Genomic DNA, 16,152 nt, shown 5'->3' with positions numbered 1-16,152 from the left:
ACTAGGTGTGTTCTTCAATCTGTTTGGTACATACAGTCCTATTCTCAGAGCCTAGCCAGCAACTCAGGGCCCTATATATCACTTAGCTAGCTGTTACCCAGTATTTCCCATCTGAAAACAGCTGAGTTATTAGCTGTTCTTTAGAGATTCACCTAAGAAAATTTGCTTTTGAGAGAAACCAAAAGCTGCAACTTGAAACCCAGAGGATGCACAGAATTTGGTCTCCTGCAGGTGTCCCTAGTTGATACACAATATAGAGATCTTTTTTTGAGAAGTGGCATGGATAAAGCTTTATTGCCTGCTGGATTTGTAGATAAATTCCACTTTCACAACTATTGCGAAGGAATGACCTTAATATAGAGCATGTAAGACATAAATGCCACCAGAAATCTACCAGAATGGCAACTAGTTTCCTTGAGTCTGTAATTAAACATTTAAATGAATGTGTTTTCATGTACTTATGCTTATTACTTTCTTGAGAGATCTCTACATACTAGATAGCGTTTTCTGATTTTTCTTTATCCTATCGATACAGACTGCATGTATATTGTATGTATGACAATTGTCCAAAGTATGATAAGCTCTACTTGCCTGCTTTCTGACCACACACCTGCCTAACAAATAGCTTGTAAGTAGTTTGGAGGGTTGATTCAGCTGCTGTATGTATTGGGGATATGAAGCTGTTTGTACTCCACAGATGCTGGCTGTGTTTTCAGGCTTGTTGTCTACACAAGTAACATATAATCTTGAAAGCATCCTTGGGACAACTCGTTAAGATCCACTGTAAAAATACTCTAGGGTGCTTTCCCATTGCTATTTATGAAATAGGAGTAAATGAATAATAGTCAACAATGATCTTGAGGAAAACCAAGGAAGAACCTCCAAGCAGAGACTTGCCAGTCCATCACTGCCTATCTACTTTGTGTGAGAGGGCTGGTCAATGGCTTCCTGTGTGCACGTTTGGGAGTTCTCCTTTTTCTTTAAAATATGTTCTCTATTTCAAATGCTGATGTTCATTTTCAGCATATGGGGACCATTAGCAATAGTGAAGCTGGACATAAGGCTTAACGCGTTAAATCACTTTAGAATGTCGCATCTGTTTTTTTGCCCTGGTGTTAACACCTGGATCAGTTTAGCACTAGCACAGACATTTAGGACATATATAGCTGTTAATTTTAAAAACATCTGGGATTTTTTTGTGTGTTTATGCATCTATATGTGCATGTGTGAACTGCTGGATCTACAGCATTTTTGAGTTTGATCAAAAAATCTTACTAAATTGCTCTCAAAGTGTGTAGCAACCTAGGCAAATAAGTGGTTTATGGCAGGAGGCAGAAGGATTCTTTCAAGTGGATTAGAAATTGTGATTTTTGCCTTTACAGCTTTTGTCTTTCTTCAGACTTCTATTTCTGAAGAATTGATAGCTGACTCTGATTCCTTCCCCCACCCCCCGCCCTGCTTCTCAAACCCATCCATTTGTTGTACACTGAATAAGATATCCCGCTCTCCTGGGATGCGTGAAATGGGCAGGCATTAAAAATTGAAGAAAGCAAGTTCCCTGACTGAGTCCGCAACCCTTATCTGAGGCTGCTTGAAAGTAAAAATGCCGATTGTGTTGGAGCTTTGAAAAATGACTTTCCCTGGTGACCCGCTGCCTTTTAGCGAGAGCAGAGTTTACAGCTCTCTTTGAGTGATGAGTGCAGTCGGAGAGTTTCTCTTGTTATGCCCATTAGCAAGATTGGACTAATCTGCGGGACGTAACCTGAAGGTAAACTGTGAGTGAAGGAGAAGACAAGGCTAATAAGGCGTTTTGTAGTTTCCTTTATCCCAGAGTCTTTCCCAGAGCCAGCAATTAATATTATTTTCTATCTGTGGAGAGCCCCGGTGGCTGCCAGCGCGGGAGGCTTTACAAAGGATGTGTCAGCACTACCTGCCAGCCTGTGAAGAGGGACTGCTTTCAAAATTGCCGTTGAAATTGGCAACTAAGCATCCATACTGCAGCAGAGTTAACGGCTAGTTAATTTAGTAATTAAAGAAAACCAGGGCCTTGCCCCAGCCAGGAGCAGGGCACCGGGGCAGCCCCAGCCCCGGGGCATCGGGCACCTCCCCGGGGCAGAGGCCAGGCCGGGACATGGGCCCGTGGGTGGGCCTGGCTCAGCAGGGCTCATGGCCGGGCAGGGCAGGGCTGTGGGGAGCTGGAGACCGGCTGTGGTGTCACTGGGGCAGGGGCTGATGGCCCCGGGGGGCTGACATGGTGTCCTGGGCCTTAGACAGGGTGCGGGAGCCTCGGGAGGGAGGTCAGGGCTGTCAAGGCTTATTAGTGCCCTTGGGGCCCTGACATGAGCAATTTAGTACTATTTATTTTTGTTCTTTTATTAGATACAGAGCTTGTATTTCTCTCCCCTTCACAGAGATAAACATTTCATTTTGTGTTTTTCTTGCCAGTGCTGTTGGACAGCCAGGCTGGCGATGCAGATGGGCATGGCCCCGGCTGGTTGTGCGTGGGCTGTTTCTGGCTGACCTGTAGTGGTGTTGTCCAGGGTGTTGTCCTTAGTGCTACTGAGACCTTGTTCACTTTTACTTTTGAGGGCAAAATGACACAGAGCTGCCTGGCTCCAGTATCTCAGATGCTCATATTCCTGCGTGCCGTTGCACAGTCAAATCTAATGTTGGCTGAGTGTGTTTTTCCTTACATTTTATAACGTGAAACAGAGTAGTTGTTGAATGTTAACAAGCAACCTATGTGAGACATGCTTCTTTGCTGTAGGACATCTAGCTTTGCTCTTGTATTAGACTTTTCTAATATCCCCAAGCATTAGCTAGACTTTTTTCTTTTACTTTCAAACATTTAGCAAAAAAGTAACCATATGGAAAGAACTTTATTTAAAATTTTGACTCATAGAGAATACAACATTTGACCTGACTGAACCACCGAGTAAGCTGGGACTGGCAGCTTCTGTGTTTTTCATGATAACTGGCAGGTACTAGAATCTGTTGCCTTTACACACTTAAGAAACTAGGAGTATTTCAGAACTGCCTGCTGAAATCTGTACCCAGATACAGGGTGATCAATACCCTATCTTGAAGGCTTCCTTTTGGTTTTTTGTTGTGGTGGGTTTGGGGTTTGTTTATGGGTGTTTTTTGTTTGTTGGTTTGTTTTTTTTAAAAAAATTTTTAATATGAACAGGACTGAACGAGAAAGGATCAGGGTTGCATCAAATTTGTTGCTAAGGCTGTAAATAAAATTTGGCTGTATTAATGCCTTCAGAATGCACAATAGGTTTCTTTATGATTTGGAGAAAAGCAGTTTACTTTTGGTGGGGAATAGTCCAACATGAGTATGTGCTGCATGAAAATGATCAGCTTAGAGGGAGAGGGCTGTTCTCTTAACAAGTGTAGCAGCATAGTGTGGAGTTGTTTTATACATGTGTACTCATAGCTGCAGTTCTGTTTGTTTTGTTGGTGGTTTTTTTTTAAGTGGTTGCACTTAAAATGGCCACATTTGCAAAAGATACAATAAAAGCTACCGTTTCCTGGGAACAACCTGTGCACCATCTAGGCTCTTTATAGCAGAGTGCTCTGCCTCGGGGGAGGGCAGTTGCGCTGGCAGTATTATTGCCACTTATTTTCTTAGTTTTCCTCCAAGAAAAAGCACTTTTGCAGTTCAGTGTTTCAACTCTAAATCCTGACATCCGATAGCCATTCTTAGCGCTTGGGAGTCTGTAGTCTAATGTGTTATGTTTTTTGCAGAGAAAGGATTCTTTCTAGCTTAACACCTGCTTTATTCTTGTCGAATTCCTAGTTTTTTGATAGTGGTTTTGAGAGTCATACTACAAACTGAAATCACAAACAGAGGAATTAGATTTCAGGAAAGGACTACATGGAAGGACAAGATAAATAATGTGAAAACAAAGATCTTGTTTTCTTCCAATGTTCTTTTGTGACTGGACTAAAATGAGAAAAATGTGTGTGGGGTTGGGAAAACAAATACCAGCAACCTGATCCACTGCATAAGCAGAAGTCAAAATGAAAATTTTCAAGTATTCTAGAAAGCATCATCAGATCTTTAAAGGATTTGAGCGGACCTCTCCATAACCTCTGTATGCTCAGAGACAAAAGGACATGCCGAGAGGAAGCATGTCTGAAAGCATTACAGCAATGTGCTCTGGACAATGGAAATGCTGAGCTGCATGGTATTTGGAGTATTTGCATGAAGATTCTGTGGCATGGTATATCAATGTTTGAGCATTTTTCTTTACAGAACAAGACAACATTCCTGAAAGTAATACCATTTAAAAAAAAAAAAAAAAAGGGATTTGTATACACATTCCAAGGGAATGGAGAGTGTGAGGGGAGCCTTGGAGTATGAATTAGAGTGGTGCATTGCAAACACAGTCCTGGGTTTCACACCTTTTTTTTTTTTTTTTCCTTCCTCATCTGAATTGAAAATTGTTAATTATGGGAAGATATTTATTGGAAAGTCAGAAAAAGGGAATGAGTCAAGAATTAGATATAAATCATCTCTCTTGTTTAATATTTTTAATAGAAGAGTCTTGAATTGTCTGGATTCTTAATTACCCTGGTAAAATAAATGCTAAATGAGTTAAGCTCAGTAGTTACAAAAATGCATCTTTAAAGAATTGCTTAAATACAACTTCAGTTATGAAGGCAAGTAACTAATTAAATTCTAGTCATCTTTTCTGCTAAGCAGGTCTCATACCTTCTCCCACAGCATAAATTTTAAATGCAAATGATTTGATTTGTACAAACATTATAGGGGACAGATTTTTACAGTACTGAATTAGACATGGAGACTGCTAATGGCTGGCACCAGTCCTTGCCGGGGTGTTGGAAACATAAATGCTGAAACCTGCAGCATTTTTTTTTCCAATCAAGCTGACAGACTTGAATACATAAACTAATACAGACTAAAAATATTTTTTTCCTCCATTGTAAATATAAGAAATTTAAAGAGAAGGTATATTTTCATCTGCAAAATATTCTGCTGTCTGCCTCCAGCAAGGTGTTTGCAGAAAATATTGTCAGTCAAAATATGTACGAGAGGGTTGTGGGAGTGCCCTGTACAGCACCAGAGATTTGCATGCTCCTACCAGCTTCTGTATTTATTATTTGCCCATGTCAGTGAGATTCATTCCAACACCTAAATTAAAATTTTAGTATAAAAGGCCAGTTGCATTTTTAGTTCGGAATTACTAGAGGATCTGGTTTTTTCAACAATAATGTTTGTAATTTTGTCATATTTCTTTTGCTTTTTAATTATAACTCATCAAATCTTAACTGATTACTCCTGGGTTAAACTCAGAAGAATGTCACTGAAGGGTGTTTTAATTTAATGGAAGCAGCGTAACATCTGTTTCTAATGTTTTAAAAGCCAATTTATATGGAAATTTTGCTTTAGTGGGAAGTCAATAGATACATAGTTTTCTAACACCTCCTGTAAAAATTCAAAGCTTGAATTAAAGCAGCACCAAAGCAGTGCCATTCTTTCTTGTGGTAGCAGAGTAATTGCATTTTCACAGCCTTTCGTTTGTACCCTTTTCCTTCTGTTGAAATTAAGTTTTTATTTGTCTTTTGTAGTCGAGCTATCAAGACAAACCAGGACCTTCTGCCTGAGACGCCCTGGACCCATATCTTCTACAATGACTTCTGGGGGACACTGCTCACTCACAGTGGGAGCCACAAGTCCTACAGACCTCTCTGCACGCTGTCCTTCCGCATTAACCATGCTGTTGGAGGGATGGACCCATGGGGCTACCACCTTGTAAACGTCCTATTACATGCTGCAGTCACAGGCCTTTTCACAAACTTCTCCAGGATCCTGTTTGGAGATGGGTACTGGACCCTGATAGCAGGCCTGCTGTTTGCATCTCATCCGATCCACACGGAGGCTGTAGCGGGGATTGTAGGGAGGGCAGACATTGGAGCCTGCCTCTTCTTTCTGCTTTCCCTGATGTGTTACGTGAAGCACTGCTCTACCAGAGGCTCCTCACCGAGTACTTGGGGCTGGATCTTGGGAGCGGGGCTGTGTGCGGGGTGCAGCATGCTGTGGAAGGAGCAAGGAGTGACTGTTCTGGCCATTTCAGCGGTGTATGATATCTTTGTATTTCATCGACTGAAAATGCATCAGATCATTCCTGCTTTATACAAGGTGAGTCTCCTTTCCCATAAGCTGTTAGTAAAGCACCAGTCACTATTAAACAGGTGCTAAATGAGTTTTCAAGTACACAATAATTCTTAGTAGTTTAGTTAACTCCCAAAAATAAGCACAGATGTCTAATGCTGAAAGAACATTTAAAGCAGTTTAGTATGGGGTTTTTACATTTTGTTTAAACAATGTGATATTATCCATTGCTATTACTTGACACTGGGGATGTATTTTTTTCAATTACTTTCCTCCCTTTCAGCAGCTCCCTCCTCATTCTGTTTACCATTGCGCACTGGATATCTGGCTGCCTTTTGCAAAGAATTCATTCATGCTCTTATCCTCTTGCATCTTGCAAACTCAGCTTAGTTTGGTGGGGCGTGCAAGTGCGGCAGCTGATATCATCTACAGGCTCCCTGAGGCAAAAGGTAGAGCTCTTATTGTTCTAGTTTAACAGAGATGCATAGAAACTGGGTGCATGCCTTTGGCATGTATTTTTTTCTCCCCCTAGTAGGAGCTATGACTCAAATGTATTATTGCCTTAACAAAATAAATATTTCTCATTTTTTAACTTCTTGCCGGAGAACAAGCAGGTAAAGTAAGCAAGCAAACAAACAAGCCCACCAAACCCCCCTAATTCCCCTCTCACAAAACTGCATGTATTTTAGCGGCACCCAGAAACCCCAGTTGAAATCAAAACTCATTTACATCAGTTGCTGGACAAACGAGTAAGCTGAGTATATGTAGTTTTATTTTCAGTGAAATGGCTTGCTTTCAGAAAAATACTGAATTAATGAAAGGAAAATGTTTCATAGGGATATGTGTTGTCACGTTTTTCAGTGAGACATAACCAAGAAAAGCAATAAAACAAAAGGTGGCTTTGCAATCTATCTCAAAAACTGTGATTTAAAAATTTTGATTTCTCACTCAAATGAATTGAAAAGAAATTGTAGGTTTTCATAAAGAAGTGATGATTTCTGCTTGTATAATATGGCTGTAGTATATAAGGAAAATATCAGAGTCAAAGAAACAAGTAGTCTCTGGTAGTTCCCTCTTAAACTTCTCTGACTTAGTTACCATGCTCTTTTCTGACAAAACTGAAAAGGAAATAACTTTTTTAAATAATTTTTTTTTTTACTCGTGTATATTGGATAAGACCCATATTTGAGTGTCAGTAGCCAAGTAGTGTATGTTACATTGTGCACCTAACGCTGAGCGAAACAAACAGTAAACTAATTGAGGCTTTTAAAAAAAGTGCATCTGTGACAGCAAGCTTTATTCTGAAAGATACAGGATGAGATTTTGTGCTTTAAGAAATGTGCTTCGTATCTCAGTTGTTAGCCTACCCTATAGAATTAAACAGTGGTAAAAACATTCATATGGCACATATGAAATACCAAACACTTTGTGCATGACTTCACAACAAATCTAAACTAGTATTTCTCACAGCCTCTCCTCAGTGCATCCTGCAATGGCCAAAATACAGTCATAGAGCTAGGAAGATTTTTATTACAGAACACTCATTGCTCAAAAACCAAAACCTTTGCAGACATTTCTGATGAACTTTTCATGGAAAAGCTTTTTCTCCCCTTTTTCCCCCTTCCCTGCTACAAGGCCAGAGTAAAATTGGTCCAGATGAGACTTAAGTGACCCAGGTGAAATCCAAGGTTCCACGTCTTAACTCTTTGAACATAAGGCCTCTCTTAAGTGTGGAGCTCTACATTTGGACACCTGGCTTGCGCAGGTATTTTTTCACCCGGCATCAGAGTTGTCTTGGACAGCAAACTAGTGTTACTGCCTCTTTTTTTTTTCTCCATCTGTAACAACAGAAATAATAATTCTGTGCTTTGTAGATTACAAACCCTTATGGAGATTGGATTTTAGCTGGATAGGAATTTTATGAGGTGAACAAAAATATGAATGTTTTGCATAATCTGCCAGAAACGCGTTTCCTTATTCACTAATTTACTAGGCTACCTTTTCCTTGTACATCTGTTCAGGCTGAGCACTGCTGACCAAGTTTTAGCTCTATAATAGGACAGCCTCTGTTAATTCATTTACAGTGATGGGAGCTTCAGTTAAAAAAATATCTTCAGTAAGTCTTCTTTTTTACTTAAGTTTTAAAAAAATAATTCACAAATTACAGAAATTTTTGTAAGAATATATCATCCTGTGGGACTTGGGATGCCAGGAATATTTTCATTGACCTAGCCTGTTATGAGAAGTGTTCGTTTTGAGTACTTGCCTGTGTACTCTTTTTTTTACTTCAACCTTGCATGGCCTCTACCTTTAGAGTAGCTTCCTGTTCCCAAAGACTCCATGGAAAGTAAAGGAATGAAATTCAAGCCTTTTGTAAGAATAATCACTGTAAATTCAAAATAAATAAAGACAGGTTTATCAAAAAGGAACAAAGTTACCACCTTGAAAGCAAATTAAAGAAAATGCTTCAGTCTTCTGAAGAGCTTCACACTGTATGATAAAAACATTTTAGGATAATAAAAACATTATGGTTTACCTAAAAAAGATACTGAAAATAATTACTTTAGTGCATTGTCGTCTTTTCAGTCAGTGTTTTCTGAGGCACTTTCTCACTGTGTTTATATTTCGTTTGGTCTTTGAGCTTTACCCTTTCACATAAAATACTTTTTAGAGGATGTTCAAGTTAGTGAGACTTTCTCTGGCCTGCTCCATCCGAAGACTGGGAATCAGTTTTGGAGGGTGCTCTTCAGTTGATATCAATGGATAATATGAGACTGGCCAATGCATTTGGAGAAATTTGGATTTTGATTGGAACATGTCTGACCAATGTTTGACAAGTCCTGACCACGAAGGCAAGTTAGATGCTGTCATGTTGATTTAAAATTACTTTTTAGATTTATTTTGAAATAATTTCAAGATGATTACACTGTAAGACTGGCATATTAAAGTGATAACCTGTCTCTTCTGAAATCATTAGTAAGAACAGAGCTGAGTTTTCTTACTAAAAGCTTTGGGTTTAGTTTGATTCTGTGTGTTTATGCATACAGTGATGAACAAGCAGGTGGTTTTTTGTTTTGCTTTGTTTTTTAAGTTTTGTATTTAAAATAATCAAAACTCCAAAGTATGTAGTCAATAGATTAATTTTTGCATTATGTGGAATTAAAGCACAGACTCAAACAAAAATGAATAAAACTTCCAGCTCTGCATCTCTTTGGGATCATTTGGGTGTTGCCCTTTTCTTGCTGCTGCCTTGGCCTTAAATAAAATGAGTCCCTAGTAAGAACTGACAAATTCTTTCTTCGTACAACAAACTGTAAAATCTCCTTAAGCAAACAAAATCAACTTTTGGATTAAGTTTTGTTGTTGTTTTTTTTTTTTTTCTTTAATGTTGTTGCAAACAGTTTTTCATGCTTGAAAAGACATTCCTGCATTGCAAATGGCGTGAGACCAAAGCAGCCATCTACAGATTTGTCCTGTGTTACCCAACTGGCTTGAGCGTTTCAAAACGGGAGTACAGTTTAAACCGAAACAAAAACCCTCGCACCAAACCTACCAAACAGAACCCTGTCTTGTCAGAGGACTCTTTATTAGAATGTCTGGGCAACTTGAAATAATCGTGTCCGTTTACCTGTTTTGGAATTTGTGCTTTGTGTTTTCCCAGTATAAATAATGGGGGAAGGCAATGGCAGGAGAAAAGGGAAAAAAAGACATCAAAAAGGTCAGTCTAAGAAAAAGTTATAGTCTGTTGTAGTGCATTGGAGGTGAAACGTGCAAAATGGAGACAAGAAAGAAAGGAAAATAATTTTAAGAGATGGTTAGCTCAAATCTGTACTAAATAAGTAAGCAGTAACAATATGAAACTGAATGCCTTGTAGAAAGGAGCTACCTAATCTTGAGCTAAATCCTGTCCAGCAGAGCTGACACAACTGTTCTCTAGCCTGTGCTCCAAACTGGAATCGAGAGGAAATGTGGGTAAAAAATAACCCTTAACACCCCCACCCCCTGCCAAATATCCCAGATATATCTTTGGGTTATTTTAAACCTGAATCAATTCAGTTATATCCAGTCCTCATCATTGCTCTACAAACAGCTGTACTGGCAATTACTGAGAGGAAAGCTGAGGTGTAGGGGCAGAAACAAGGAACGGAGAGTGAGGGATTTGGGGGAGTTGGTGGTTAAGGACCTGGGCTGGCTTGCTGCCAGACTATGGATTTCAGCTTCTATATTCTTTTTCAGAATATACCACTGGGGAAACTGAGACACAATTAATTATGTTTAAAAAATAGTAAAACCACTGACCTTCATCAAGATGGTCAGCAAAGGATGAGCTCGTAAAAGCAGCTTTAAAAATGCTCCAGCAGATGGTAGGAGACGGCATTGGGGTGAGAAGCCTGTTATTTTCCATTTTGTTTTTATCTTTGGGCTGAGTGTCCAATAAATACAAAATGGTGGCTACTACGCCAGACCAGTAGCTGTTTACTGGGCTCACATCTATTATCATGTGAGTCCTGATTTGTCACATCAAGTACATGACAGCATCCCAGGGTGATTTGAGTAGACTGGCAGGGCTTCTGAACAAGGCAGCTGCAGAACAGGACCACCAGCAGAGCAGATGAATATTACCCCTTATTTAGAAGCTATTCTTAATGTGCTTTAAAAATGTGTATCATAGCTACTTATTAAACTATCCAGCTCTTTCCCCTGTCATCTGCATATTGGTTATTCAGTAGAACTTGGCTGCTGATTTTTTTCCTTTTGCCAAGTTCTGTATTCCCGTCTGCCTGTGATGCTTTCACTCTGGCTGGCAAAGTTGTCAGTCTGGACCCCATTTCATTTGGTTAGCCCTATTTTATTCTGTCTGACTGGCTGACAAGAATATATGTGCTGTCTTTAAGTCAGCAGATTTTGATGGAAGTGTATTTACTGGGGACTAAATGAGTTGTCTGAAATGAGAGCAATTAAAAAAGAAAGTGGTGCTCTACTGGTGCAAAGCATTCCTTATGGCTGAAAGTTAGGCCTTTGTTCGATTTTTTTTCAGCATTTTAGACCTTGAGTCATTTCCAGTGTACGTTGCATGGCAGGTATGCAGATTGATTGAGTTGTCATGTATCGTAGGTATCGGATGATTGTACCTGTCAGCAACTAGACTTGAGCAAGTTAACCCCCCAAAAGTGTAGGGGTGGGAGGGGGGAACCTGAATACGGGAGAGAGCTGTGATCAAGTTCGTAATTGTAGCAAATATGCAAATTCAGAGGCCTAATTTTTTTTGTACTTGCAATCTCCAGCTCGAGAGCAGAACCATTAATCAACATTGCAGTACACAGTCTTCTGTCCAATTAGTAGTACAAAGCTAATATAAACCCCTTTATTACTTTTTTTTTTTTGTAAGTGGGAATGGAGCTGGACAACATTAGCACTTAAAAAGATGGGGCAAATGCATTTAAAACTCATTTTTAATATAATGGTAATGATAAAGTATTTATTGCTCTGTGTTTTACGTGTATAAACTGCTTTACAGAAATAACTAAACCAGATGTATGTTCTACTAATGTTCCACTGGTATAGTACAGTAACATTTTACCAGATCAACATTTTGTTAGTACAGGAGGTTTGTTATACTAAAATGAGGAAACCTCTCTTTTTCCCATCACTTATTTGATTAAAATCTCCCTCCGGGAGGTCTGTCTCACATGTGGAATTAGTTATTGGTATCTATAGCTTAATGTGAACCACAAATTGGATTGCAGGATGCATTATCTAACCTTCTGTGCCATTATAACAGTATTGGTTTTGTAAAAAGCAATTTTATTGGAAGCCTATATTTTATTTAAGGTAATGATGTAAACCTGGGGCCTCCGTGGATGACATGGTCAACCACCAAACTAAGTTTTATGAAACACTACTTTCTTTTATGGTCTTGAAACAGCCTTAGTTGTGGGTGATATGTATGATTCCTGCTCAAAATAGCACCTGCTGGGTATTAGATAAAGCTACTGATTTTTGAGAATACTCTAAACTTGAAATAAGCCACTTTCTGTATTACTCTTTGAAGTCGCTGCTTTTAGAATTGTCGTGCTTTGGAAGGCAATTTCAAAATAAAATGCTGCTCTTGATTTAAATTTGCAGTTTTATCGTTCTCTTCCGAGGAGCTCTAAAGCCTTAGGAATGCACTAGTCAGTTCTTGCTAGTTTTTCACCTCTTCTCCATCTACAAATTGCGCTGTTTTGCAGCAGTATTTTATCACTATTTAAAATCTAGCTTGATGGTTTATTTTCTGCTTATTTTCTACAGTGTAAGGAATTTTATTATGCTTGAACTTACTCACAGGCCTGGATATTTTGGCAGATCTGATCAGTAAGCTATTATTTTATGTTATTTCTCTCAAACACCTGTGTGGGTATGGTCAAGCTTTACTGTTTAGACTGTTAGGGCAGCAGCTGCTTTCTCACAGGACAGTCTTCTTCATCCTTGTAGTCAGATATTTAGTAAACGTACTTTTCCTTGAGACTACTTTGTTCCCGGTTAGAAATAATAAATAACTTACAGCTTCAAAACATGACCTGACTAATTTCAGGTTCATTTTGTCTAACAAGAGCTGCATATTCAGGTATGCTAAGCTGTTAAACATTGCATTTGTGTGCTGCGTAACCTTTTGCATTTCAAGAGCTGAGGAAAAGATGGGGAGCTCCAGCTGGGGCCCAGTTAGTTCCCTGGCTATGATCTTTCGTTCTGTGGTGGTCAGCTGGGGGTTAATTTTTCTGGCAGCTTTAAGTCTGTACAAAATTGTGGAAATGCTGAGACGAATGTGCCTGCACATACATTGCTCATATTTGCGGGTGAGCCAGCCTGGTGCTTTTCTCTTCACTCTGCTGGATGGCAGCAGCATGAGGCCTGTGTGGTCTTGACCATCACTCCTCCTCCCCCCAGAAGATATTTCCTAGACAAAAGAAGCTTTTTGCAATTTACTCCTTTCTTGACAATTTCAAGTAGCTAACACTGCTGTTTCCTGTAGTTCCCACAGCTGCTTGCTGTTTTTCCTTTTGATCCTGAAATAAGAAAAGCAAGATTGGCCTCCTCTATCTCTCTTCTCAGAGATACTGATCTCCTGTAGGTCCCTGTGATGGCAGTGGAGTGGTACTGAATTGGACATCAATATGTATAAATAGCTTTTGTTTCCTGAAAATATTTTCGTGGCATGATTTAAATCACTGAAACAGATCACATATGACAGAAATACAGCGTCCTAAGGCAAATTTAACAAATGTGGTTTTTAAAAATGAGGAATCATACGCTATCTTACTGAAGTCGCTGGCTTAAAATGGGTTATATTTTAATATTAGATCTGTAGTGTCTTTATTGGAGTTGCTACTAAAATCTGCGTTACTTTTGTCTGCCTGCTTAAAGTCTACAATAATATTTTGGAGCCTATATTTGAGAATGCCTCTCTGAAAAGATGGAAAAGGCAAAGGCCTCTTTAATAAACAAGTAAGTAAATTTAAAAAAGAGAAGCCTTTTCCTATTTACAGAGACTGCGAAGAAATGAAGAACCTTCCCTTTAACAGAGAGGATAGTTTGCTAGAGAAAGGTTGTCACTGTCTTCAGTCTTGCGTAAGATTTATACTGCACGGTAGCACACAAAGTATGCTGTGGTCTTCCATTCTCCTCCCTGGCTTAAAAGGGATTCTTTGAGGCACAGGGTGAAAAAGATTCCGGGGACTTTGCACAGTTGGTCTTAGCACTTATTTTTCATTCTGAGGTTACATGCCAATTAGTAACATCAAGAAGAGCATGAATTTTTCATGGTGGTGTTTAATTACAGGACATTGGTGGGCTTGCTACTTGCCAGTTTACAAAACCTGTGCAAACAATATCAAGCTGACAGTGTTACTTTCCTAACTTTTAATGTTTTAAAAACATTTAATGAATCAACTGAAAGCACCAAACTTGCCATAGAGTATAACAACAGTTTCAGAACGTGAGGAATATTTGCAGGTGTTGTTTTTTCTTTCTCTTAGTGATTAGCTCCCTAATTGAAGAAGCTTTGTAAAACTGTGTTTTTCTAAGAGCTGGCAATGTTCCTGTTTAAAATATCAGTATTAAAGAGCAGATAAATTTCATGCTTTTTGGAAGGGATGGTCAACATATTAAGTATTTTATGCTGAGATAAGGGGACTTGGGTACCTGTGAACTTTGAGGGATAAAAAATATATGCAGCTTTGGCCCATCTTCAATTTTCTGTTTGTTCACAAGCTGGAAAGTTGTGTCCCTTTCCTCTCTAGTTCTGCTTCTCCCATGAGTCAGTTGTCTGGGTACTGGCCACAAAATGGGAAAAAAAAAAACCCTGCAATGCTCGAGTTAAGTGGTGTCTTAATGACTTAAATATCTCCTGGTGTAATTCCTTTCATGTAGATTTGCTTCAGGAGTTACGCCTTTCTGCTTAAACCTGTTTTGGTGTCTTGGTTAAAATGCATTTGTTCATGATTGTGTAATCAAGTATGTATCCCTGGTGTTTGTTAAATGCCAGACAGAAAGTTTGCCCCTGCGCCTTGCATACAAATGTTCCATCATGAATACTTTACACTAGCCTCCTAGTGTCATGTTTAGGCACCTAGATGTCCTGATGTGATGAATGCTGAATCCTTGTAGCTCCTAGTGGGCTTTACTAAATGGACTCATTGCACTTGGTTGGTCACACCTAAATAGCAAGCTAGACTGTCTGCTCCCAGCAGTTGGGGCCTGGGCTAATAGTGCCAGAAGAGAAAAAACCCATGAGTATGTCCCTGGTCAGAATCAAATAGATTAGGGAGCAGGTGCGCTTTCTGGATGCTCTGAGTTCTTACTCCCAGCAGTGTGTTACAGCACGTTCGGGAAAGAGAACACTGCTGAGGGTATGTGAAGATCAGGCTCCTGATTTTTTGAAGCATCTTAACTGTGGTCACCTAAGCTTCAGAATTGTAGTGCCTGGAAGGCATTGCCTGAGTCTATCTGATAGAACAGTGTTCTCGAAGACAGTTGTCTTGCTAGAGTCCTACTCAAGAGAGAGCCATTCCTGGTACGTGAGCATGAGCTCTGCTTCCAGACCTGGAAGAACATGTGTTGAAGGAGCAGGAATATACGCAAACCCTCAGCCACGAGGGAGACTTTTCTCTTGGTATTTGGTTAAATTTTGATTTTCCTGGCTTATGCTCATTTTTATTTAAGTTGTAATGATTTAATGATTATGTGCACACTTTTTCCAGGGTGAGTGATTCTAAACATTAAGACAGTCACAATATTAAAAAGGGGGAAAATACAAGTGTATGAGATTTACAGTGGAAACAGCCAGTTGTGACAGAAGGCAGCAAACATTTTCTGGCATATTTACTGGAGGAACTGAATGATATTTTGTACATATGCCTGTATTTCTTTTTCCAGCTGCAATGTAGATTAGGTATGGAGAGGGAAGGAAGCTAGGCTTGCAATCCTGTAGCTGACTTTATGGGTCAGTTGTTAGGAGGTAAATTTCTAGCCTCACTAACCTTGAATGTCTCTTAGAAAAGAGAATCATCCCTTGATACTGTGGATAGTCCACATTGGGAGGAGGGGGAAAACAAAATATTTTTTGTTTCTAAGTTTCTAGGAAACTAATTGAAAATGCACATGAGGAAATTATGTTAAAATTATCCAAAAGTTTTTGGGGAAGGGAGAGAGAATTTGTGTACCTGGCTTTTAGGTGCCTTGAGAACATAGGTACCTTTTTATGATCAGAGTGGTAGGACTTTCAGACGCATACACAGATTATTTCTAGGGCTGTAGATCTGATTGGGCTGTGCAAAAATCAGAGCTTCTGTGACATTTAATCACCAAAATCTCATTTTTCTCCTTGACAATAAAATATGGAAATAAATTCCCATAGCAACAAAGTCTTTAAAGTGAGCGTAGGAGCATATTGAGTTAATAAAGGCAATGAGGGAGCAGGGGAAAAGAGAGGGTAGAATTGTATTGAGTCTCTGTAAATTCTTTCTCTCCCA

At 39.3% G+C, this 16,152-nt stretch overlaps 1 protein-coding gene across 1 annotated transcript in view; it reads left to right on the top strand.

Annotated features, from left to right (window-relative positions):
• TMTC2 (transmembrane O-mannosyltransferase targeting cadherins 2) overlaps nucleotides 1–16,152 on the top strand; it is a 251,575-nt gene that overhangs the window by 95,742 nt on the left and 139,681 nt on the right. The window contains exon 2 of the mRNA XM_086471326.1: nucleotides 5,599–6,169. Within this exon, the coding sequence (XP_086327452.1) occupies nucleotides 5,599–6,169 (571 nt within the window). The remainder of the gene's footprint in view (nucleotides 1–5,598; nucleotides 6,170–16,152) is intronic.

The sequence above is a fragment of the Leptosomus discolor genome, chromosome 1 (assembly GCF_034619465.1).
Source record: "Leptosomus discolor isolate bLepDis1 chromosome 1, bLepDis1.hap2, whole genome shotgun sequence".
NCBI classification, from domain to species: Eukaryota; Metazoa; Chordata; class Aves; order Leptosomiformes; family Leptosomidae; genus Leptosomus; species Leptosomus discolor.
The sequence above is the reverse complement of the archived record's forward strand: the minus strand, read 5'-3'. Positions and strand labels throughout refer to the sequence as shown.